Source organism: Rhinolophus hipposideros (genome assembly GCF_964194185.1).
Source record: "Rhinolophus hipposideros genome assembly, chromosome: 14".
Classification (NCBI taxonomy): Eukaryota; Metazoa; Chordata; class Mammalia; order Chiroptera; family Rhinolophidae; genus Rhinolophus; species Rhinolophus hipposideros.
The window spans coordinates 60,133,590-60,157,702 of NC_138060.1; the positions used below are offsets into that span (position 1 = coordinate 60,133,590).

The 24,113-nt window shown below is 49.3% G+C and overlaps 1 protein-coding gene across 2 annotated transcripts in view; it reads right to left on the bottom strand.

Annotated features, from left to right (window-relative positions):
* SCAP (SREBF chaperone) overlaps positions 1 to 24,113 on the bottom strand; it is a 46,122-nt gene that overhangs the window by 8,776 nt on the left and 13,233 nt on the right. Inside the window, exons 1-7 of one of the 2 annotated variants that reach the window (XM_081072736.1) lie at positions 19,302 to 19,612; positions 18,732 to 18,950; positions 11,290 to 11,419; positions 2,255 to 2,412; positions 1,261 to 1,481; positions 1,048 to 1,153; positions 360 to 532 (exon numbers count right to left, since the gene is read on the bottom strand). In XM_081072736.1, the coding sequence (XP_080928862.1) occupies positions 360 to 532; positions 1,048 to 1,153; positions 1,261 to 1,481; positions 2,255 to 2,412; positions 11,290 to 11,419; positions 18,732 to 18,853 (910 nt within the window). In that variant the 5' untranslated portion in view covers positions 18,854 to 18,950; positions 19,302 to 19,612. Of the gene's footprint in view, positions 1 to 359; positions 533 to 1,047; positions 1,154 to 1,260; positions 1,482 to 2,254; positions 2,413 to 11,289; positions 11,420 to 18,731; positions 18,951 to 19,301; positions 19,613 to 24,113 lie in introns of those variants that run through there. The other variant, XM_081072735.1, reaches the window with a different exon arrangement.

The following is a 24,113-nucleotide window of genomic DNA, read 5'->3' on the forward strand; positions in this document are numbered from 1 at the left end:
AGAGAGGGCACATCAGGCAGCAGGTCCCCAGACCCGGGCACACAGGCCTTTGACGGAGCTGCCAGGAGTGGAGTGTGCCCTGACGATCGGGGAAGGGAAAGCCCCTGGGTTAACCGAAGAGGACGGCCACGGCCACTTCCCCGTCTCAGGGACATAGCATCTCTCGGTCTTTTCCTGAGAAGCCAGAGGAGCCCTGGACCCAACCAAGCCCCTGGGGCTGCGGGGGGACAAAGCGCCGGTTTCTGTGACCACAGGGCGTGCCCCACATCTCCACCCAAGCCCCCTCCAAAGGCAGGGGAGCCAGCGAGCGGGAAACGCCGCGCCATGTGGAGAAAGCCCCGCCTCCCGCCGTGACCTACGCGTGGAGAAGTAGATGTAGGCAAACAGGATGATGTAGGTGGTCACGAGGGGGATGAGCTCGGCGATGCCAATCTCCTCCTTGAAGTGCACGTGTACCAGGCTCTCCGCCCGGAGGCTACAGTTGGGGCTGGGGTGCAGGAGCATCAGGCGTGCGCGCAGGCTGCCCAGGAACCTGGTCACGGCGGGGGGCACACAGGCTGAACCTCTTGCTCCAGGGACAAAGAATCCCGGGACGGGGGTCCATCAGGGCCTCCCTCCCTGCGTCGGAGGGAGCTTCTCTGTGGTGGGGAGGCTTCCCCCAAGTCCAGGGCGCTGGGAGAAGAGCTGCCACGGGTGTCCCCGCTCCTTCCTCAGGGGCCCTTCCTCACCCAACACACCACTCAACAGCCAAGGGCCCAGGAGAAACCCCGCCCTGTTGGGGGGCTGCCTGCGGGACCCGACCCAGGCTCCAGAGAGACCCGTGGGGCATCAGGACACTACTGGTCAGCCCCACCTGAGCCCCTTACTGTCAGTCCCACTCAGATGTGTGCAGACAGCGTCCTTCGGTCTGAGGGTTCTACACATTTCACGAGCAAGCCTGAACACTGCCAGTGCCCAGGGGCCCTCTGGACACTGCACCAGAATGGGGTTACTCTCCGCCTCATGTCATTCGCAGCCCAGGCAGGAGCTGCGTGCCCACGGCCTTACCTGGCATGGTAGCGCTGGAAGACCAGGGTAATGGTGTACGAGACCATCCTCTTCCTGGTGTACAGGCTCACCCCGCTGTACTTGCCGGGAACCCCAAACAGCAGGTCTGCAGACAGAAACCCGCAGGTCCTGGAGAGCCACCATGGACCCCGCCCCACTGCCACCCCCGATCTGCCAGAGCACCCATCTAGGAGGTTGCGGCCCCGAGGGTACCTTTGAGTGTGGCTGAGGTCTGCAGCGTTTTGGGCTCGTGCTGGTGGATGGTCCGGATGATGTCAGGGTCGGCATGGAAATGTTCCCTGTCATTCTGCCAGAAGTTCGCCGGGGACAGCAGCAGGCATCCATGCTCGGGCAGCAGGTTCCGCAGCTTCCTGAGGCCCGGCAGCAGGTCGGTCACCTGCAGGCACACCTCCTCCAGGCTCCTGGTCCCGGAGCTGTGCAGGAGGCAGGATGAGGCATCTGCTGTGTTTGCCAGCACAGAGAAGACCCACTGCACGGGTGGGGAACCCTGTCATCAAGTTCCCAGACGCCTGGCAAAGAGCCTGAGGACGAGGGCAGCCAGGAAAAGTTCTGCCCGGTGGTCAACACCATCGTGTGGCTGTCTGACCTTCAAAGGGGCGCCAGGGCCGGTCATGTCCGAAGAGATGGCGATTCTGGGAGCATGCATAGCCCCACCCACTAAAACACCTGGGCTAATTCAAGGGGCAGAGCCAACAGGGTGAAAATTAGGGGCTTCATTTCGTTCACCAAAATGCCTGTCAACACCCTCTGCTTACTGACACTGGCGGTAAAGCAGCCTGTGAAGCCAGCATCCTCCGGAGACCCACAGGCGGCCTGGGGAGCAGCACCGGCCTGGGGCTCCAGAAGTGCATCCCCACGGAAAGCTTGTTCTCATCAGCACGGCCACCACAATTACATTCACATGTCATAAGCCCTCTGGCGACACAAGTCAACTGGCTCTCAGCTCATCACACGGTCAGCCAGTGTACACCTCTGTCTGACACCTGAGGACAAAGCTCAGGGCTCTGTCCATGCCACCTGCCCAGGCCCAGGGGTAATGCCGCCGCCGGGGACCTGCAGGACAGAGGGCTGCAAATCTGGCTCACCCACCAGCCTTCTCGTTTGATTTCCGCAGAGCTACCCCGAGGACTGCACCTCCTGCTGTACAGAGTGGGACTCCGGGGGCTGGAGTCCCTGGGAGCGGTACCTGTCCCTCAGCACGTGGTTCCGGATCTCCTCCACCAGCTGGAAGGCTCGGGACAGAGGGGAGCGGAACACATCTACTGCCAGGAGGTTCTTGTGCCAGGGAGACACTGAAGACTTCACGAAGATCTGCTGGACATAAGCCACCGGGGCACCCACATACTGCGGAAGAAATGGGGGAAGGAGAGCCAGGTCAGCTCAGCGCAGGAGGGAGAAACATGGGTCCATATTCGTACTGAGCTTCCACTACGGGGCCCAAGCGACAGGCCTTCAAAAATGAAGGCGTCCACAAGGGGTGTTTTTTCCCCATTTATGAACCATTTTCCTACACATTTCCCAATAGACCAGGGTCAGCAAGCTGGCCCACAGGCTAAACCGAGCCTGGTGCCTGCTTTCCTGAATAACGTTTTACTGGGCACAGCCACGCCCACTCCACTCCGTACTGTCCACAGCTGCTTTCACACACGGACGACAGAGTGCGTGACCCACAAAGCCTAAAACCTCCACCATCTAGCCCTTTATGGAAAACACCTGCTAAGCTTACAACAGGCCATCGCTCCTAAAAAGGTGTGTACGTAGCCTGTCTTACTGCTCCTGGTTTTGCCCCTTGCAGGGCAGCGGGTTTTGAAGATCAAAAGACCCCATTTTAAATCCCCACTTTCGAACTGCATGGTCTTAGAAACATTTGCAACTTCTGAGTCTCAATGTCCTCATCACGAAAGGGGGATAATGACATTCCCCCCGCAGCACCAAGAAGATGCAGGCACGCACGCGTGCGCGCGCGCGCGCACGCACACACACACACACACACACACACACACACCACACTGCCACTTACGTACACAGGTATGCAAATAGCACGTGTGGAGATTAACGTTAACGGAAGTCGCAGCAATAAACAGTTGTGGCACATTGTTTCACTGACCCCACGACTCTCCTATGAGAAGCAAGGTGACTGCCTAGAGTTTCATGACGCAAGCAGGGTGGTGCGAGGATGGAAACACAGGTCTCCTCACTGAATGTCACGTGCTTTTCCCACTAGAACCTATCATGGGCCCTTGAAGGGCTAACAACTTAAGTGACCGAAGTGTTCCCACGTGTAACAGGCGAGGAGTAACTGCCAGTGATGGACTTGTCATGGAGCACCACCCCCAAACGCGGTACGGGTTAGCCGTGGTGGGGCTGCAGCCAGGAGGGGCGCTGAGTGGAGCCATGAGATGAGGCCGTCGGGCAGTAAGCACGGCGGCTGGAGTGCGAGCTGGCTAGGCGGCCTGACTGAGCCGACCAGGAGAAGCCCTGAGTATCGCTGACAAAAGCAGCGCTCTGGCAGACGTCCCTGGCGTCCTAGTGTCATGCAAGTGCAGACAGACAGACTGCCCACAGCCATGACGTGCTGCGAGACGCAGCCTGGAGGGAGCCAGGCCTGCAATCAGGACTCCAAGGGCAGGTATGCAGATGAAAGGAAGGTCATTTAGACACTCCGGTTATCACATGATGCTGCCCTACTCCAGGTTATCACACAAGCAGGGGTCAAGATGCTGAACACACAGCAAATTAAGGGCCCCTGGGTGCAAACAACCCGAAGCAATCCCCTGAGCCTTTGTGAAGCTCAGGTTTATGAAGCCGTGTCCCAGCGAAGGCTCTGGGGACCGAAGGCCTTACCGCCTTTGTCCTGTATACCAGACTCAGCCCTCTAGAAGCTACCAGAAGGCACCTGGGCGGATCTGGCTGCCACAAGCTCTGACCCAAACAGCAGCTCATCAACTCAACACATCACACGGGCCTGATGGGGGAGGAGCCACTCAAAGAGACCAACAGCTCTGCAATGAGAGCCATTCCCAGACGATCACCCACAAACCCTCGGAAGGACGCAGCATGTCACCCAGGGTCAGCATGGCACTGAGGAGCCTCCAGCCCTGGGTTTGTTCCCCTGCACACAAGACTGATATTCTGAACATACCACCTCCTCTGCCTGCTGCTCTTCTCGGACTCTCCACCTCCCCCCTCACCCCCTGAGACTGTGCAGCGAACCCTTAGTTTCCAGGGGTGACAGCTCCCTGGCCCCCCGGGCCATCTCCAGCCCCTTCCCACGCAGGCTGCATCTCCCAGCCAGGACCATTTGGCCGGCCACCACTTCAACAAAGTACTAGTGAACATCCTCGAGAATCAGAGCTCTCTTTCTGGGTTCCAGGCATGGTACCATGAGTTCTAGGAACACCCCGCTCCCCAAATTTACTCCGATTTCTGCTTGACAGTGCATTTGTTATCACCATCATCATTTGTAGAAGAAAGGATCGTGGCTTTCATCAGATTTTCTCAGGAGTATGTAACCCCTTTGCCTTAGACTTCTCTTTGTCCTGTGACCTGCCACCAGTCCTGGGTAAAATCCACCGCTCATTTGTTGTCACTTCCCAGCTGGTACGCCTCCCAGGACAGAAAGCACACAGACACGAGCCTCCTGCCCAGCCTTGATCTCAGCCGTGACGGGACCTCCCTCTGCAGGCTGGCGCCATTCATCCTCACCGACTTCCGATGGAACTTTCCAAGCAGCTATCCCACATCTTTCCAACTCTTTTAAGATCTTGGTCCTGTCATTTGATACGATTGTGTCAAACTCATATCCAACATCCGAGCCCTCAACCTGCCTCTTCTGGCATCAGAATTCCCTTATGGTGGTTTATTCAACAGGCACTGGCCTAATTCTTGTCATTCCCAGCAGCAAACCCTAAGCCAAGTGGTCTACTTGGGAGGTGCAGGAAACACAGAGAGGGGAGGAGGGCCACGAGCAGGGAAAGGAAGGCAGCCAACGAAGGGTGTTACTGCACAAGTGGCCTCTGTGGATAAGTGGGTTTAGCTGAGTTACCCCACCTGAGGAGAATGAGGTATTACATACCAACTCCTGTAGTCACTGGCTGAGGGCTGCTCCTAGGGGCACCAGTTCTCAGGCCTTCTGGGCCAGAAATCCTCCAACAAATAAGACACAGATGTTGGCAGCTGGAAGGCAGGCAGGCAGGCAGGCACGAAATAGCAGCGAGGGCCATGGGCAAGGCCCACTCACTATGCTGGGCCCTATCATAATCCAGACTTGACAGTCAAGTGAGAAACAGATATGGAAACAGATGACACGCGGTATCTGAGGAGGGTGACAGAGGACGCACGGGGCCAGTGGGGCCAGATGCGCCTGCACAGAGGGACGTCCCCTCACTAGATGGCGGCCGTGCAGACAGTCTTCTAACATGGCCCCCAGGAGCCCCACCTGCTGTTGCCCAGTGTAACCGCCCTCGAGAGGGGGCTGGACCTGGGGACTTGCTTCTGACAAACCACACAACAAGTGATGAGCTGTCATGTTTGAAATTAAGTTTGAAAGGACTGTAACCCTTGAGGACATTATGCTAAGTGAAAAAAGCCCGTCACGAGAAAACAAATGTAAGCGATTGCACGTATATGAGGTACCTAAGTAGTCAAATTCATAGAGACTGAACGTAGAATGGTCATTGCCAGAGGCTGAGGCGAGCAGGTAACAGGAAAGTATTGTTTAACAGATACAGACTTTCTGTTTTACAAGATGAAAGGAGTCGTGGGGACAGACGCCCAACATGAATGTATTTAATAGCACTGAACTGTACACGTGAAAATGCATAAGATGGTACCCTTCATGTTGTGGGCATTTTGCCACGATAAAAAATAATTGAAAGAAAAAGGAAGACTATGACTCCTCCTCCGCCCCCCTCTTTTGGAGCCACCACTCTTATGAAGTCAGCCATATTGTGAGCTGCTCTGGAAAGTTCTACGTGGCAAGGAACTGAGAGGACCTTCAGCCAACACCCAGTAAGGAACGAAGTCCCAGAGCAGCAGCCTGCAAGGAGCCTGAGTGAGCTTGGGAGCAGAGCCCCCCATCGGGCTGCGAGGTCACTGCAGCCTGTTAGACTGAACTACAGGACCCAGGTAAGACCAAGGCGCAGAGAAATGAAAGGACGTGTCCAAGGACACACAGCTGATAGGCAGCGGAGCCAGGGTGAAAGCCCAGGGCTAGCCAATGCCCAAGCCTGTCTTTTTGTCTACAGCCAACCTGCCTGGGTAGTTCTAAACCATGTGAGTCCCCACGGAGAACAGGACACGATGGAAAGGCCCAGCACAAGCAGCGCAGGAGGGATGCTGCGTCCTGGGGACCCATAGCCACCAGTGTTCACACGAGGCCCCTGACCAGGGCTCCATGGAAACCGTGTCCAGGCCCAGCCAACACAAACACCAGTGCTGGCCCTGGAAGCCCAGCCTGCTCGGTGGACCTGTCAGGCAGGGCCCGGCGTGAGCTTCGGGTTTCATGATGACCTGGTCTAGGGAACCAGGTCAGGGCAGGAGACCTCAGGCTTGGTTTCTGTTGTTTTAAAACACAATCCTTCCTTCACATTTCGAAAGAGCAACCCAGAGCCGCAGGCATTTTACTTGTCTACTGACATGCTGAGCTCCCTGCAGAAGGATACAGGAGACTCCTGTTACCCAGCTCCTCTGGGAGACAGGGCTCCTGACGGCTGTCCTCTAGCCCTGGGCAGGCTGGGGGGCGCAGTGGAGTGAAGGACAGGCTCAGGGGACCCACCTGGCTTCAACTTCTAGCTCCAGCCCTGGCTGTTTCGACACCCTCTAGGCCGGCCCTCATCACTGAGGGAAGCGGGACGAGAACCTCCAGTCTCACAAGAGATCACGGCGAGGACCATCCATACGTACCCATCCAGTGAAGCATCCGGCCAAACCATGTTAGTTACATCTAGTTACATCATTGTCTCAAAGCGATTAAACTTGGATTTGGTATCTCCTTAAGATCAATCCCTCCTCCCGTTTCATACCCTCCCTACCCTTCTCCTAGGCGTCATCATCTCAGTCTCCAAGTTTCTCCAAGTTCAATCCAATTGAGCTTACCACCACTTCCACCATGTCACTGCCGCTAAGGGTATGGCTTCCCACTGCCTGCAGAATTCAAGTTTAAACTCCATGTTCCAGGGCTCAACGTGGGCCCACCTACCATGCTCTAAGAAAAATGCCTCGCTTCACACTCCCTGTCTCCTGAATAAGCCAGGCTGTTTCTTTATTCAACAAGAAACCTTTCTTGAGCACCTACTATGTGCGAAACATCAGACTATACATGATTTCAACTGGGCTGCAACACAGAGCACAAAGGCGAAGCAGGGTACACATCTGCATACAAGCTGGGGAAGGCTTCCTGGAGAGTGACATCTGAGCTAAGGGGTGAAGGGCAAGGAGTGCAAGCCTGGTGCACACCCAGGGGCAGTGCAAGCACAACCTTTGTTCTCTTCCTCCCTGCTGTGGCCAGATCTGACCAACGACAATGGTGATCACCACAAACATTCGTGGAATGTAAGTGATGGGCCACGCACTCCACTAAATAAACCTCCGCACTCTTTCACTTAACCCTATCACAATGTGGAAACTAAGGCAAAGGTGGTAAGTGACATGCCCAATGTCACACACCTGGGAAATGGAAGTCTTTCATTTCTGCTTTGTTCTTCTCTTCCTCTTGCAAAATCATCCCCTTCCCAGAGGGAACTGCCCTCCCCCAAGCCCGCTGATCACTGATCACAGTGAGTCCAACACAGGGCGGGCCTAACTCAGGGCCAAGGACCTGACTGGGTCTTCCCTGCAGGCCGTACAAAGGTGCCACTGCGGCTGCAGCCATCATCCCACAGGGGGAACCCTTCAGTGAAAGGGGAGACAGAGAGCTACACAGAAAGAGTCATCTCCAGCATACAGAAAGAATTACGATTCAATTAAGAAATCAAAATAACTCAGTTCAAAGTGGGCAAACATTTAAACACACACTCCACAAAGGAAGATATTCAAATACAGTTAAGCACTTGACATTAGTCATCTAGGAAACACAGATTAAAACCACAATGAAATTTCTCTACACAGCTATTAGAAAGGCTTTTTAAAAACCCTACAGTACCAAGAACTTTACAGAACAAAAATTGAACTTTATGGAAATTTAAAAACTAATTTAGGAGACTGATAGACGTGAAACGAATGACAGTTCACCTCTATAGTCTTCCTCCGAAAAACCCATAACCCCGTCTAACCTAGAGAAAGACAGACAAATCCCACTTGAGGACACACTACAAAACACCTGACCAGCACGCCTCCAAACTGACAAGGTCATCAAAAACAGGGAGTGGCTGAGAAACCCCCAGCCACGAGAGGCCTCCGGAGACGTAAGCTAAGTGTAATGTGGTCCCCAGGTCGGGATCTCAGGAGAGAAAAAGGACACTAGGTAAACACTAAGGAAATCTGTTTTCCTTAGTTTCTCCGACTTCCCTTGTTTTTGACGACCTTGACAATTTTCAGGGGGCTGGTCAGAAAGTGCCTCAATCAGGATTCGTCTGATGTGTTCCTCATGATTAGACTGGGATGTGGGTTTGGGAGGAAGACCCCAGAGGTGCAGCACCCTCGTCGTCACACAGCAAGGGCTTCGACCATCCACCTGACGTCTCCCTGTTGAGGGTGACACTGCTCACCTTGCTGGACAGGTGGCTGCCAGGCTCCCACTGTACAGTGACTTTCCTCCCCTCCATGCTGTCCTCTCTGGAAGTCACCACGCACCGCCCACACATACGGAAGGGCAGTTATACCCCACCTCTGTGAGGGCCAAGTATCTGCATAAACTCTACAATTTTTTGCCCAGATTTGTCTATTCTCATTTACTTATTTATTCAATCGTATGTATTTAGATATTTTACACTTGGGCTATAATCGATACTACTTCATTTTGTTACTAACGGTATTTTCTTGTCCAGCATCGGCTACTGGGAGCTCTTCCAGGAGGTTCCTGCGTCCCTCTGGCATGTACAGCATTTATTTTAAACTGACATCTTTGCTTTTTCTTCCCAACCAGACTGGGATCTCCTTGGGGCCACAGAGGCTGTGTGTGTCCCCTAGATCACACTACTGGGCACACTGCTGCAGACATGCGATAAACGTGTTGAATAAAGGCAGGGAGAACGGAGGACACTGGGTCCTGGGGAAAGACGCCTGCGCTGTGCTGCTCCACGCCCAAGCCTCCTAACTGTCCTCTGGAAACCACCCTCTCTCATTCCCAGCCTGCTGATGATGCCAGTCCACAAAGAACCCCTCTCGGCCACATGATCTGGGATGGGGACTGGCAAGTAACCTCATTCAGAGCCAACCAGGCACCTGCCCGTTCTCTACTGGTCTGGATATGGCAAGAACATGGAGCTGAAGCTGCTGGAGCCTGTTTCAGGGAGATGACAAGTGGAGCTGACCCAGAGCTGAGAGATGGGACTCCTTCTCAGGCCCAAACCAGGCTGTCCTTGAGTCACCCTGAGTTATATAACCCCTCCCACCCCCAAATTCCCTTCTTGCTTACTCTGGTTCAGGTTGAGTTTTCTGCTCCTTATAACTAAAGCTCTCCTTACCATTCCTGCATCACTGAGCTGTATTTTTATCATGGACAGTCAATGGTGAGACACCTGATCACTGAGCTGCATGACTCCAGGTGACAGCACCGAGGCCTGGTCTCCTTCTCTGTCATTCAGGGGACGGAGGCTCCAATCAGAAAGTGAGAAAACGGACACTCCTCTTATTCCTGAGACCTCAAGTTATTTTGTACGACCGCTTACTATGACCATCTCAGACCAAAGGGCACTAAGGAAGTTTAAAGAACTCACAAACAATTACCCCCCCCCCCCAATAGCCGTATCATTAGACATCAGGCTGTGAACTCTATTAGTCTCGGAACACACACAGAGAGCATCTTCTTGTGACGGAACCATGACTTCCATTAGGGGTAAAACTGCACCAAGAGGTTAATGAAGGTGAAAGGTGTGAACCAACAAGGTCCTGTGTCGGCCCTGGCCCAGCTGGGGCCTAAGTTACAGAACTGGTTCCTGCTGGTATCGGACCGTGTTCCCTCTCACCTCCACGGGCAGTCCCATTAAGCCTGACTGTGTACTTGCCACTGCCACCACCTGTACTTTCGCATGTGCCTGTCTCACCAGTTATGTGTGTATTTCAGCAACAGTAGAGCCAAGTTCATAACGAGTGACCTGGCTGCTATAGTACCCGAAAAAGACAGGAAGGGATGTGCAAGCAGTATCAGAGATGGGTGGGAGAGAAAGAGCTGTCCCCTGCGCTTTGGTTTTCCTCCTCAACAACAGACGGGGCGAGTCCGGCCCCAATCCACGGGACCAAAGCACAACACGTGCAGGAAGACACTCCATCCGTCACCTGGCAGGTAAAAGGTTCAGAGACGAGCTAATCATGCTTGTAAGATTTCCAAATAATGAGACCGGAGTTACGGTGAGTCAGGTCCGGCACCTGAGGCCTTCAACAGAGACACTGTTTCTCCCTCGTTTGCAACAGTGCTCAGCTCAGTGACAGTCAACTGAGCACAGTATGGTCCGGAAGAAGCAGTGGGCTCAGAGGTCAGGAGACCTGGACTCCAAACCCAGTGCTGACCCCATGTAAACTGAGTAACGGGCACGCCATCACTCTGGGCCCCCGCTTCCTAAACTGTAAAAGAGATTGAAAACAAAACATAAAACCAACCCTTTTTACCTGAATGGATTATGAGGATAAAATAAGACGCAACAGGTCTGAAAAAATCAGGTGCGCACTGCAAACATTAGTGTGTCAAGACTGTGATGAGAGGACCTTGTCTAGGGATGTTCACTGGTTGTCATGAGCCCCTGCAGCAAGGAGGAGATGGCCTGTTTGCCAGGGCGCTGCCCAGGCCTGTGCACCGTGTGAGCAGCCCACCTGACCCAGCTGCCCACAGCTACAACCACAGACACCCGTTTTTGTAGGACAGTCACACGTGGGGGTCACTTGGTGCTCCCTTTCAAAACAGGTTATTCATTAAATGTGTAACTAAATATTTCCGGTGTCTTTATAAAGCCGTTCCAGGGCATGTATTCACCAATGAAAGGCTGACCCCCTTACGCACGCTCACTCGCAGAGCCTCTGCCTCAGCCAATCCCTGGGGCTCTCCTCAGCGACACATTGAGCACCTACCCACTCCGGCTGCTCACTAGGCTCTCCTGGTTTGTGGTCAGAGGTCACACGTGGGGGGGCGTAGTCCTTCACGGGGGTGGTGAACTCCACGGGGCCTGTTCCTGGCAAGGGGAGTTTCAGCAGTGGGTAGCTGGGATGAACAACAAAGGAGAGAAGCGTTAGGAAAAGATGGGTGCTGCAGTCCCTGCTAGGACTGTACAAATGTACAAAACATTCGAATCATAAAACTTCAGTGCTGGAAGGAAACTTAGAAGCCACCTCGATCAGAATTTTTCAAACTCACTTTTAATCACAGAGAGCTGACAAGGAAGCCCAATTGATAAAACACTGGTTAAATATTTTTAGAGACGTAACAAAGGCAAGATGCTAAACAAACAGACAAACTTGTCAAATTAAACATAAGTAAGACAACAACAAAAAACTGGGGGGGGGGGGGGTGGAACTATAAAAATCCAGAAGGATCCTAATTCAGATTGCTGGGCAACTGTTCCAATTTGAAGGGACAGACCATGGAAACTGTGTAACACACGAAGGCTGTGGTTCACACTCGACTGTGATGAACAGAAGTCAATGGACTCACCATCCACAAAGGAAAAACCCTGGCTTTACACACAAAAGTTGGAAAATGGATGTGCATTTTGTTTCTGGTCTCACTTTTTAAAAAAACTTTTTTTTTGAGAATCAACTTTTTTGTGCACAATGCACAAATCTTAAGTATAACAGTGCAGTGAATTTTGACATATGCCTAAACCTGTGTAACCACTACCTAGATTAAGCGACAGAACATTTCCAGAACTTCAGAAGGCAGCTTAGTGACCCCCACCCAGTGAAGAGCAATCCCCGCCCCAAACCTCTATTAGAACTTCTAACCATAAATGAGTTTTACCTGTTTTAAAATGGCTTACAAATGAAATCATCGATTCCACTTGTGCACTCTTGTGACTGGCTGCTTTTACTCCGACAATATCTGCTCGATTCATCTACATTGATACGTGTAACTCATTCTTTCCCATAGATCTGCACTTTTCCATTTAATGAGTCTATTACATAAAGTACGTTTACTACTCGAGGTACACGTGGCTGTTTCCAGTATGAGCTATTGAGAATAAAGCTATTATGATTATTTTTATATATGGCTCTTGCTGACCATAAGCACTCATTTCTGTTAGGTATGTTCCTAGCATGAAATTTCTGGGTTATAGAATAAACATATGCTTAGCTTTTGTAGGTAATACCAGTTTTTCAAAGTAATTGTACAATTTTATGTTCCCACCAGGAGTGTGATGGGAGTTCCAACTGCTCCAAATCCTTGACACCTCCTGATACTGTCAGTCCAACTAACTGTCACCATTTAGAGGAGGTAGGGATACATCTCAGGTTGTCATGGGTAACAATGTTGAAAATTCCTTCATATGCTTATTAGCCATTTGGATAGATCCTCTTCTATCAAGCACCTCTTCAACTCTTTTGACTGTTTTTTTCATTGGGTCAACTGTCTTTTTCTTATTTATTTGTATTTCTTATATATCCTCGATATGAGTCATGAGTCCTTTCCACAGCTGTAAATTTCCCTTAGTACTACTTCACTGCATCTCATAAGTTTTGGTATATTGCATCTTTGTTTTTATCATCTCAAGGTATTTTCTAATTTCCCTTCTGATTTCTTCTTGACCCACTGGTTGTTTTAGGATGTATTGTTTAATTTCCACATATTTGTGAATTTTCCAGTTTTCCTTCTATTATTATTTTTAGTTTCATTCCACTGTGACTGCAAAATATACTCTGTGAGTCCAATGTTTTAAAATTTATTAAGACTTATTTGTGGCCTAACATGGTCTATCCTGGAGAATGTCCCATGTTCACTTGAGAAAAACGAGTATTCTGCTGTTGTTGGGTGGGGTGTCTATACATTATTGCTCAAGTCTTCCCTTTCCTTATCGATCTTGTCTGGTTCTTCCACCCATTATCAAAAGTAGAGTACTGAATTCTCCACCTATTATTATAGAATTCTCTATTTCTCATTTCAATCTGTCCATGTTTGCTTCATATACAGAGGGTGCTTCATATACACACTTTAAGAAAACTGTATTAAAATTGTAATACTCAATATATACTGATAACAAAAGATGAATACAAGTGACGTTTGACTTCTGTTCTGCAATTACAAGAGGCGCTCAGTGGTTACCATCAGCGTCCAGACACTTCTGATTATGGCGAATAGTGTATACATTTTTTTGGCACTCCTGGTATTTTGGGGCTCTGTTGCTTGGTACGTGTATGCTTACAACTGTTATATCCTCTTGCTTGTTGAAGTATTTATCAGTATATAATGTCCTTTTGGTCTCTTATGACCTTCTAAATGTTGTCTAATGATGATATAAGCACTCTAGCTCTTTTAGTTACTGTTAGGCACAGAATATCTTTTTTCCATCCTTTTATTTTCCAACCTCTTTGTGTTTTTATATACAAAGCGTAGAGTATATCTAAAGTTTCTTAGCATAGAGAGGGATTCCATCATTTTAATCTCAGTCTCTGTCTTTTAATAGGAGAGTTTAACCCACTTACATTTAATGTGATTACTAATAAGGAAGGATTTACATATGCTATTTAGTTGTTTTCTATATGTCTTATATGATTTTTGTTCCTCAATTTCTCCATTGCTGCCTTTTTTTTTATTTTGTTGATTTGATTGTATTTGGTAGTGTGCCACTTTGATTCCCTTCTTCTTCCCTTTTCTGTATATTTTAAAAGGTATGTTCTTAGTGGTTACCTTGTGGACTATAATTATTAACTTATAACAACCTGGATTGAACTGTGTTATAGAGGGGTCCAACAACAGATTTGAGAAGGCAAAAGAAAAGATCTGTGACCTTGAAAATAAGACAACTGAAATTATCCAGTGTGAGGAGCTTAGTTTCAATAGCATGCAAACATTCTGTTTCTATATATATGTCTCTCCCCTTTACATAATTATTGTCACTGATTAACTTTAACTATTGTATGCCCATTATAATAGATTTTAAATTATTGTTTAATAATTTGCCTTTTTAAATCACAAAAAAGGAAAGAAAGAAGTTACAAAGCAAACCAAAAGCACAATAATACTGGTTAACTTTACAAGTGTTTCTTTTTATGTTTTTCTTATGATTTCAAGTAACTGTCTAGTGTCCTTCCATTTCAGACTGAAAGGCTTCCTTTAGTGTGTCTCGTAGGGCTGGTCCAATGGTAACAAATTTCCTCAGCTTTTGTTTATCTAGAAATATCTTAATTTCTCCTTTATTACTGAAGAATAGTATTGCAGAATACAGAAATCTTGGTTGAACTGTTTTGTTTGGTTTTTTTTCCCCATTAAGGACTTTAAATATGCTATCCCACTGCATTCTTTCCTCCATGGTTTCTATGAAAAAATCAGCTATTACTCTTATTGAGAATCCCTTGTATGTGAAGAGTTGCTTCTCTCTTGTCGCTTTCAAAAGCCAAAGCTCAGTGCCAGACCAGTGGCTCAGGTGGTTGGAGCACCGTGCTCCTAACACTGAGGTCACTGGTTCAATTCCTACATGGTCCAGTGAGCTGCGCCCTCTACAGCTAAGATTGTGAATAACGGCTCTCCCTGGAGCTGGCCTGTCGTGAGCAACCGGAGATTGGCGTGAGCTGTCATGTGCTGCCGCAGGGCTGCTGTGTGCTGCTGTGGGCTACCATGTGCTCCCAGGAGTGGCTAGTGGCCAGCATGAGTAGTCGGCAGCCAGCGTGAGTGGCCAGCCCCCAGCGCGAGCTGCTGTGGGTTGCTGTGGGCTGCTGTGGGATGCCGTGGGCTACCGTGAGTGGCCAGTGGCCAGCGTGAGTGGCCGGCAACCAGCCTAAACAGCCTGCAGCCATCATGAGCGGGACAGCCGGCGAGAGCTACTGTGAGCTGCTGTGAGCAGACAACTGGCGACCAATCGCCTCAGCTGTGGGGAGTGCAAGGCTCATAATACCAGCATGGGCCAGGGAGCTGTGCCCTACACAACTAGACTGAGAAACAACGGCTTGAACAGATAGCTCCTGCCACAGTGCCCACTTGCTACAAGTTTCACCCAGAGTGACCCAGGGGTGATAAACAGGGTTGACAGCCCAGGTGGCTCAAGAGCAGCAGCCCTGGGTTCAGGACTAACAAGCCTCTCCTTCCAGGAACAATAAAAGGTAACTGAACGGAACCCAAGTATCTTAAACGACTAAAAGCTGTCTATTACCCACGCTTTGCAGGCTGCCTGAGGCCCTGCAGAAGGGGAGCTGCTCTGGACAGAAGAGGGTGCTGGGTGGCAGCAGAGGGCAGGGTCTGTGCCCTGGGTGCATGACCCTGGCCTCCTGGCCAAGCCGGCCCAGAATCTGAGGATTTTCTGACACAACCTTTACTGTCTTTAGAGGCTGAGAGATTTCATCGAGCCTTAGAAAACTTCCTAAGCCAATCAGATTTCGAGAAAAGTTTTTGTTAAAACTCCTTTAGGATCACATGACAAAAATGTTGGTTTGGGAAAATAAGTACATAGCACTAAGAACCAGCCTGTGATAGTACAGGCTGGTTTTTCTCTTTGAAGAAAAACAGGGTGACTTCAAAAACGAAAGGAAACCAGTGCCCTCAGGGGTGGGACCACAGGAGGCGGGCAGCAGGTTCTCAGAGGGGCAAACCAGCGTCTGACCCTCCCTGCCCTTTTGCTGTGGGAGCCGGGAGCTGAGCAACCAAGACCATAAACAGGAAAGGTGAGGAAGGCACCCCTACCTTCCCGCGGAGCTCAGCCCAGCTGTTCTCCCCAGGAAGCCTCCCTGACATTGTGTCCCTTTGCACCAAGGCTACGTCCCATCAGCTGTGCACGACATCCAATGACAGGGCAACTTGACGGTCTCGGGCCGAGACTGTGGGTTTTGAGGGAAGGGTCTGTGTTCCTCTCACTGGTCTGGCACAGAGCTCGGCACATATTACTGCCATCTTTACTGAGGTGGCCTGGTGCTCGCTCCTCACTCCTGTTATGTGGGGCCACTGCTTCAAAAAGCCTCTCTGTTCTCTGCTTCGGCAGATCCTGCCAGGACTGCTCCCGGCCCACTGCTTCTCTGGCTTTTTGTTCAAGGAGCAAACTCCTCCATCAACGGTATCAGCACTGAACAGCGTCCCTCACTCAGTTCCTATCAGCGCGCTAAGTGGAGAAGGTACAGACGGAAGTGCCACGTGGGTCTGCCACTAACCACCAACCAGCTCTCCACGCCCCTGCCATCGTCTTTCAAAGATCTAGGGCCTACCAAGCACCTCTAAGGATGTTAGGCAATGGAATAGCATGTGTGGAAGCCCCCGGGGATCAACGACCCGGGGTCAGTGAAATTAGTCTCCCTGTGCTTCCCATCAGCCCAGTCCCACCCTGACCCCACCCACCCTTCTCAGGACCAGTTTTCAGCCAAGAGCACCTGTGGGGGATCAGGCGGGCTCGGCTGCAGCCGGGCTGGACTGGTTGCGAAATACTGTCACATCACATCTGTCTCTTCCCCAACCCTCCATCCCATTCCAGTTCGCCCAGAGTCGAGGAGGCGTCCTTCATACTTGAGACCTTGGCCGTCTCACAAAGTTTCCACACCAGAGGCCCCCACGTCATAAATCCAAGGACAGTCTGTTTTGAAACATGTGTGATACCAAATTATTCATTTAAAGATAAGGCCCAACTGCGCCCAAGCCGTGCTACCCGCAGCTGCATCTCCTGCCCAGGGCGCCGCCTGGGCCCAGCTGGCAACCCCAGTCCCCAGAAGATGAACGGCCCGAGGAAACATCCTTCCCTTCCTGTGGAGAGCTGTCTTTGCAGAAGGGGAATCACAACTACTGCCCACACAGCACATGAGTTTAACTCACGGTACTTGTCCACCGCACTCTTCCCTCCCCTCCTTCCCATGGGCAAGGGCATTCAGAACTGACAATTTAGTGGAGGGGGCGCTGGACCCCACCCCCTCAACGAGAGGCAGTAAGAGCGATCATAACCTTGAGTGCCACCACCAACAGCTGCCCCAGAAGTTAGCGTAAAAGAGAAAACACTTTTAAGTGAGACGCAGTAGAACTTCAGAAAAATTTTCAGGAATGACACAGCCTCCCAGGATGTGGCCCCCGGCCTGGGGACTTGTTAAGACGTGAATGCGCAGGCCCACCCCAGACTGGATGAATGAGAGTCTCCGGGGTGGGCACCCGGCCCCCCAGGTGACCCTGAGGCTAGCTCAGGTTTGAGGACCAGTGCCTTAGCACACAGGCCTAGAAAAGCATGGCTCTGACAGAGAGCGATGGGCCAATTAACTTAAAGGAAACAAACCCAAGAGCTGGGCCCTCAGAGCACTCCTACCTTACCAATTACAGGACGTCGCCATAGCATCTTGTCCCATACAACACAAAGGTTAAACATCAATACAAATACTGAGCCACAGCGAGGAGAGTCAGGGTGACAGGCCTGTGGGTGCAGGCCAGTACCCCTGGGCCTGGATTTGAACCGGGTCCCCTACTCATTGAGTTGTGAAGAGCAGGCAAATCTCTAAGCCTCCAGCCCCCTTTGGTTAAATGGAAACTTAACTGGACAACGTCCCAAGGTTATTATGAGGACCAGTGAGACACTGAATTACATACCTGAAGCACCAGCAGAACTTCTCAATGAAATGATGTTCACCTTTGTAGTCCTAATTAAGGAAGGACTTGGGATCATTAACTGAACTGAACAGAGAGTTCAGCCCTGAGCATCGTCCTTCCCGCACAGCACTGAAAACATCTGCAAACTTAGCTGTACAACAAGTCTGGAAACCAGAAGCCTTTCCAGAGGCAAGGATAACAGGGCGGGCGCTTTTCACGGCTGTCAGTTTTACAGCCAAGAGCACCATCAGCCATCTCACATCAAGAGTTTGTTTACAATGTCATCATTCTGTGCAGCTCTGCAACAGAAAGAGCTCTCACAACAGTCCTTGGTGAGCACAGCAGGCTGCGAGAATCAACTAGAGGTCCGAAGGAGGCCCCAGGGGAACAGAAAGTGACTAGAGAGCAGAGAACCAAGCCTCTGGAGCTAGCCAGGGAATTGTTCAAACGGACTTTGCTTTGCAACACTCGAAGGCTGCTCTTAACCAAAAAGAAACTGCTACTGCTGAGAAGGAAAATTTTAAAAGTCATGCCTTTCAGTTATCTTGCGGTTTCTTAGAATTGTCTAAACATTATTTTGAGACAGATTACCAGTGACGTGAACCAATCTGGTGACTCACTAAAAGTCAGGGCCAGCCTGGACTGTTTCAGCTCAGTGGCTAAACGCCCCAGGGTCCAAGCTCTGCACTGGGCAGCTCCAAGGAGCCCCAAGTTCCTTGTGCAAAAAGCACACACAGTCTAAGGGCTACAGAGCAGTCGGAAAAGCTATTGTCCCGAGACACTGGCCCACTGTATCCAGGGCAACTAGGAAACATACCAGCAGGCTAAAATGCAGAGCCCCGTGAAGAGGATGATGGGGATGGGGTAGGAGGCACAGAGCAGCCCATGGTTGTAGAAGGCCTGGGATATCTTCTCACGCAGCCTGTCAGTCAGGGTCATCCTCAGCGGAAGTCACCTTGCTGCCATCCCGGAAAGTGACCATGGATCAGCCTGGCACACGTTGCACAGCACTGACAGTGGACACCATCTGTGGTACCTGCCAGAAGGGAGAAAAGCAGTTACCAGAATGCCGGGCTCTGCACACGACAGTTCTGGGGGGTTGGCAGTGACGTGGGCGGAGAGGGTTCCAGGATTCCTACACGCAAGGCGTGGAGACGTCGATCCCAACAGACACACACACACACACACACACACACACACGACCTCGGTCAGCTCTCAGTGACTGAGCTACTGTCAGTCTAACCAAAAAAGCCAAAACACTGCCGCTCTCGCTCTGGTAACAAACTCTCAGCCCTCTCCGTACTGGCACTTCTAATAGGCCACTCCCCAGAGAGGGCACTTTTCTCACGAGTAGCAGGGGAAAGCACGCACGTGTAACAGACATCACCTTCTGCTGCTCTCTGCCATGGGCATTCTGGACGCCTTCCCCACCCTTCTCTGTGCACAGGCCAGGTTGAGAGAAATCCTTGGGATAAACCTTCACACAGGGCTGACCCTTCAGGAAACACATTCTTGTACAGTGACTCACTGATAAAGAATGTTCAGTGGGTAGCCTTCAACAAAGAAACACCAAAAAGCCAGGGCCCCTGACATGAAAGCAATGTCACTTGGCAGCAGCATTAGGAGGAAGTTGCTGTGCCTGGTCCCCAGTTGTTCCCAGGAGCGTGAAGCAAAGGGCCCCTCCTGTCCCTGTCTGTCTCCTCCTCTGAGTAACAGCAGCCTGGTGCGGCTCAGGGGAACCACCTCCCTCCATGGGATTGGGCCCGGAAGGGCTGTCAGTCACGGTGCCCGCCCTGACCCCCGCCAGGCCGGTTGGGCCTCTCTCCCTGGACTTTGCAGAGCAGGAAGAAGAACCAGGAAGTGGATGTGGTGGTCTGTCCTCGTCCCCAAGAGATTCCTGACCCCAAGATCGCAGGCTACTGGGGCTCCAGTCCTTTCTGAAGAGGAGCTCATCAGCTTGTCCTTGCCGTCAGTGAGCCATCCCATATCCTTCCACAAACCCTCTTTTCGCTTGTGTGAGCCAACGTTAATTTCTCTTGCTTCCAAGCAGAGGACCTTAAACCAATGAAATCAGAAAAGAAGACTCTAGCTGAAGGCCCGGGGATCCAGAACTCCCTTCCTTACTGCGTTCTCCCATGGAATCCACATTTAAAGCCACCTCTCCTGTCCCATGTTGCTGTTTGTGTTACAGGGAACCTGCCCAGGCACGTGGCTTGGCTTGATTAGGCTCCCTGATGAAAATCCAGGCCAAAGAGATGACTCCTCAGAAGTGTCACCACCAGAAATGAGAAGCAAAGTGAGTAATACCACAGCCCACTCACAAGGAACGGCTGTCACTCCTTCCACCTTCCTGGAAGCACAGCCTTAAGTGCATACGCAATTTTCCCACCCGGCAACCTTCTCAAGAAATCCGAAGAACCCTCCCTCTGTGGGTCAATTCAATAAGCAAGGGAGAGAGCAGCCAGGAGGCGACAGCTGCTTGCCCAAGGGGCATAGGCGCTCACAAAAGCTGAGCCCTCACAGGGCTCACCTGGATCACGGCAGGTCACAGGCTCAGGCATGGACCTGCAGCATAAACAAGGGCTCCGGGGAAGCAACGCTTCTGCTCCTGCCCCCACAGGGGGACAAACGAGATACACACCTGCAGAGAGACCCTATCAAGAGGATCTCTGGAGACTGATGACCACAAACTAGTGGTAGCGTTTCCAACCTCGGTCCTCTGACAAACCCCAGATTTCTTCCCCTAAGAGTCTCCCAAAACCAAGGCCTCCAGGAAATTCTGATCCTACTAATCCCAGGCCCCTTCTGCACCCATATCGGAAATCAGGAGGGAGAGGGTCCCACCTCTGCAGTCCAACTCTTACACATGGACTTACACTGACATGAGAAAAAACTGTCTAATTCACTTTCATTTTGCAGCAAATACAAATCTTTCGGACATGACTTTAGTCAATTTCAGATTCCATTAATCTTTATTAGTTATACTAATTGTTAACTTTCACAGCACCTGGAAAACAAAGGAAAAAATAAAAAAATAAGGAAATCCAAATTCTAGTCCACCGACCTGAAACTAGCAAGAGGAGACATTATTCATCTCTAGTCCACTGTATACATTTTCATGCAAAACTATTGCAAAGCAAACTGTATTCAACCTGAACCAAAAGCCTGCTTTCCTTACATTGCCCCACACTTAAGGTTTCTTCAGATCAAAATCTACAGTCCTGAGCCCTGAATTTAAAGAGACACAACATACAGAGGCCTGAGTGGGTGACATTACATAACAACGTAAACAATCCTGCCACCTGCCTTTGTGGAAGACCCCACTACAAGCAAAAACGAAGGAGTTTGTTATTAGCCACCCAAATTACGGAGCTGCAAACGAAACCAGGACAGAAGAACAATCCAGAGGAAGCCTACAGAGAAGACCAGCACAGATCGAGTCAGACCCACTGGCTCAGGAAACAAAGGGCACTAAGGAACACAATGAGTATGGGGGACAGGCTCATCCCACTCTCTCATAAGCTGGCTGAAGGTGCCAATGGTTTTGAACCCACCCCAAATGACATAATACTTGTGATAATTGTAGAAAAATCCACATACACAATATATTAACATGAGATATGATTAAAAAAAAATAGATGATAGTCTATTTATTTTGTGCCTATACTCACCAAACTCTTAACATTTAAAATTCTGTTTAACCAACTCACACACATTAAGAATTAACCAAGGAAAATAAATGCGCCAAAGGGCCAAGGGAGACGGACAGACTAGGAAAAGAGATGCAAAAAACCGTAGAGACTGCAGGCCCCTGTCGCACAGCTTTCCAGGATCATGTGATGAAAATCCTGACAATCTCCCCCTTTAAAAAAACAACCAACTTTTGGTTTTATTTGCTTTATTGTTCTATTAGTCTCCATTCATTTGTTTCCAATTTAGTCTTTATTATTTTCTCCCTTCTGTTTGCCATGGGTTTATTTTGCATTTCTTTTTCTAGTTTCTTAAGGTAGTTAAGGTTACTGATTTGAGATAGTTCTTCTTTCTTAATATTGGCATTACGACTATAATTTTCCCTCCAAACACTACTTTAGCTGCATCCCATAAGTTTCCAATGTCGTGATTTCTGTTTTCATTCATCTTAAAGTATTTTCTAATTTCTCTTGTGCTTTCTTCTTTGATCCATTGAATATTTAGGAGTTGTTGACATTCCTTTACATATTCGTGATATAAGTCTTTGTTAGTTATGTTGTTTGCAAATATTTTCTCCCGGTCCGTAGCTTCTTTTTTTTTCTTCTTTTCACAGACTCTTTGACAGAGTGAAAGTTTCTAATTTTGATGATGTCTAATTTATCCATTTTTCCCCCAGATGGATCACACTTTAGGTAACATGTATAAGAATTCTTCACCAAGCCTTATTTCTGAAAATTTTCTCTGATTTTTCCTCCTAATTTTTAAAAATTTTAATGAGTTTATTTGAGCCAAACTGACAACAACTGCCAGGGAGCAAAATCTCAATGGATTAATAAAATGCTCCCTCTCCTAAAATTTTTTATAGTTTTACATTTAAATCTAAGATCCATTGAGTTACTTTTTGTATAAGATGTGAGGTTAGGTCTGGGTTCCTTTTTATTTTTTTCCTATGGGTAGTCAATTGTTCTAGCACCAACTGTTGAAATACTGAATTGCTTTGGCACCTGTCTTAGTCCGTTTGGGCTGTTACAACAAAAATGCCATACCCTGAGTGGCTTAAACAACAAACATTTATTTCTCAGAGTTCCACAGACTGCCAAGTCCAAGGTCAAAGCACCGGCAGATTTGGTTTCTGGTGGGGCCTACCTCCTGGTTCATAGATGCCATCTTCTGTGTCCTCACATGGCAGAAAGAAGAACGAGAGCTCCCTGGGGTTGCTTTTATAAGGGTCGTAATCCTATTAATGAGGTCCCCTACTTCCTAATATAATCCATTGGGGGGTAGGATTTCAACATATGAATTTGGGGGTGACACATCCAATCAAAAAGCAGTTGGCTGTATTTCTGGGTTTCCTATTCTGTTCCAGTGACCTATGCGTCTATCCCTCCACAAATACCACACACTTGTGATTATTATAGCTATAAAATAAATCTTGAAATGGTAGAGTGATTGCTCCCATTTTATTCTTCTTCAGAATTGTTTTACCTAGTGTTTTTCTTGTAGACATGTCGTTTCCAAACAGGATCATGTCTTATTTTCTCCTTTCCATAACTTCTTCATACATTTTTCTGCACCACTGCATCTCTTCTCCTTCTGGGACTTCGAAAACATGAAAGATAAACCTTTTGTTATTGTCCCATGGGCACCTGAAGCACTGTTCATTTTTCTTCAGTTAATTTTAATCCCTGGTCAGACTGGATAATTTTTATTATTCTGTCTTCAAGTTAACTCTTCTGTTATCTCCATTCTGTTACTAAGTCCATTCCATGAATTTTTTCTTTAGTTTTAGTTATAAGATTTCCAATTTTAAATTTAAATGTTTAATTTCCCATTTGTTTCAAGGCTGTTCACCCTCACTTCTTAGAGCAAGGTTTTGATTAATATTTTAATTATACTTTTAGCTTTAAATTTTTTGATAATTCCAACACCTATGTCATGTCATGATTGCCATCTGTTGACTGTCCTTTCCTCCTTAAGAGATGGTGAGATGTTCCTGTTTCTTCATATGTCGAGTTATTTTGACTTTTTGGATATTATGCAATGTTACTCTGAATCTTGTTTAAATCCAATGGAAAATGTTGAATTTGTGTTTGTTGTAGCAGCAATCAACCTGATTAGGTCCAATCCATAAGTTCCTATCCTCCTTCTGCGAGCTGTGGTTTCAATGTCAGTTCAGTTTTCCAAGCCCTCGCAGAACTAGTTTGATCTGTCCCATGTATGTGTGCCCCGCAGTGGCCAGTGTAGGACCTGGCAGTAGTCTACTCCACAGTTCAGTCCTCAGAGCCTTTCGTGTGCCCTTAGGGTCAGATGCACGCATGCTGTTTCGAAGGAGAACCCAGGAATTCATACACAACATGATGGGATCACTCTGTTGAGTTCCTTCTGCCTGCAATGTTTCTGGCGCTTTGCAGCTCCCACGGGCCCCTTTCTCCGTCTTCTGGTTAGAAAGGAAGCACTTTAGTTTCCCTGCTCCTCTGAGCACTTCCCACAGTTGCGACCGTCTCCAGGA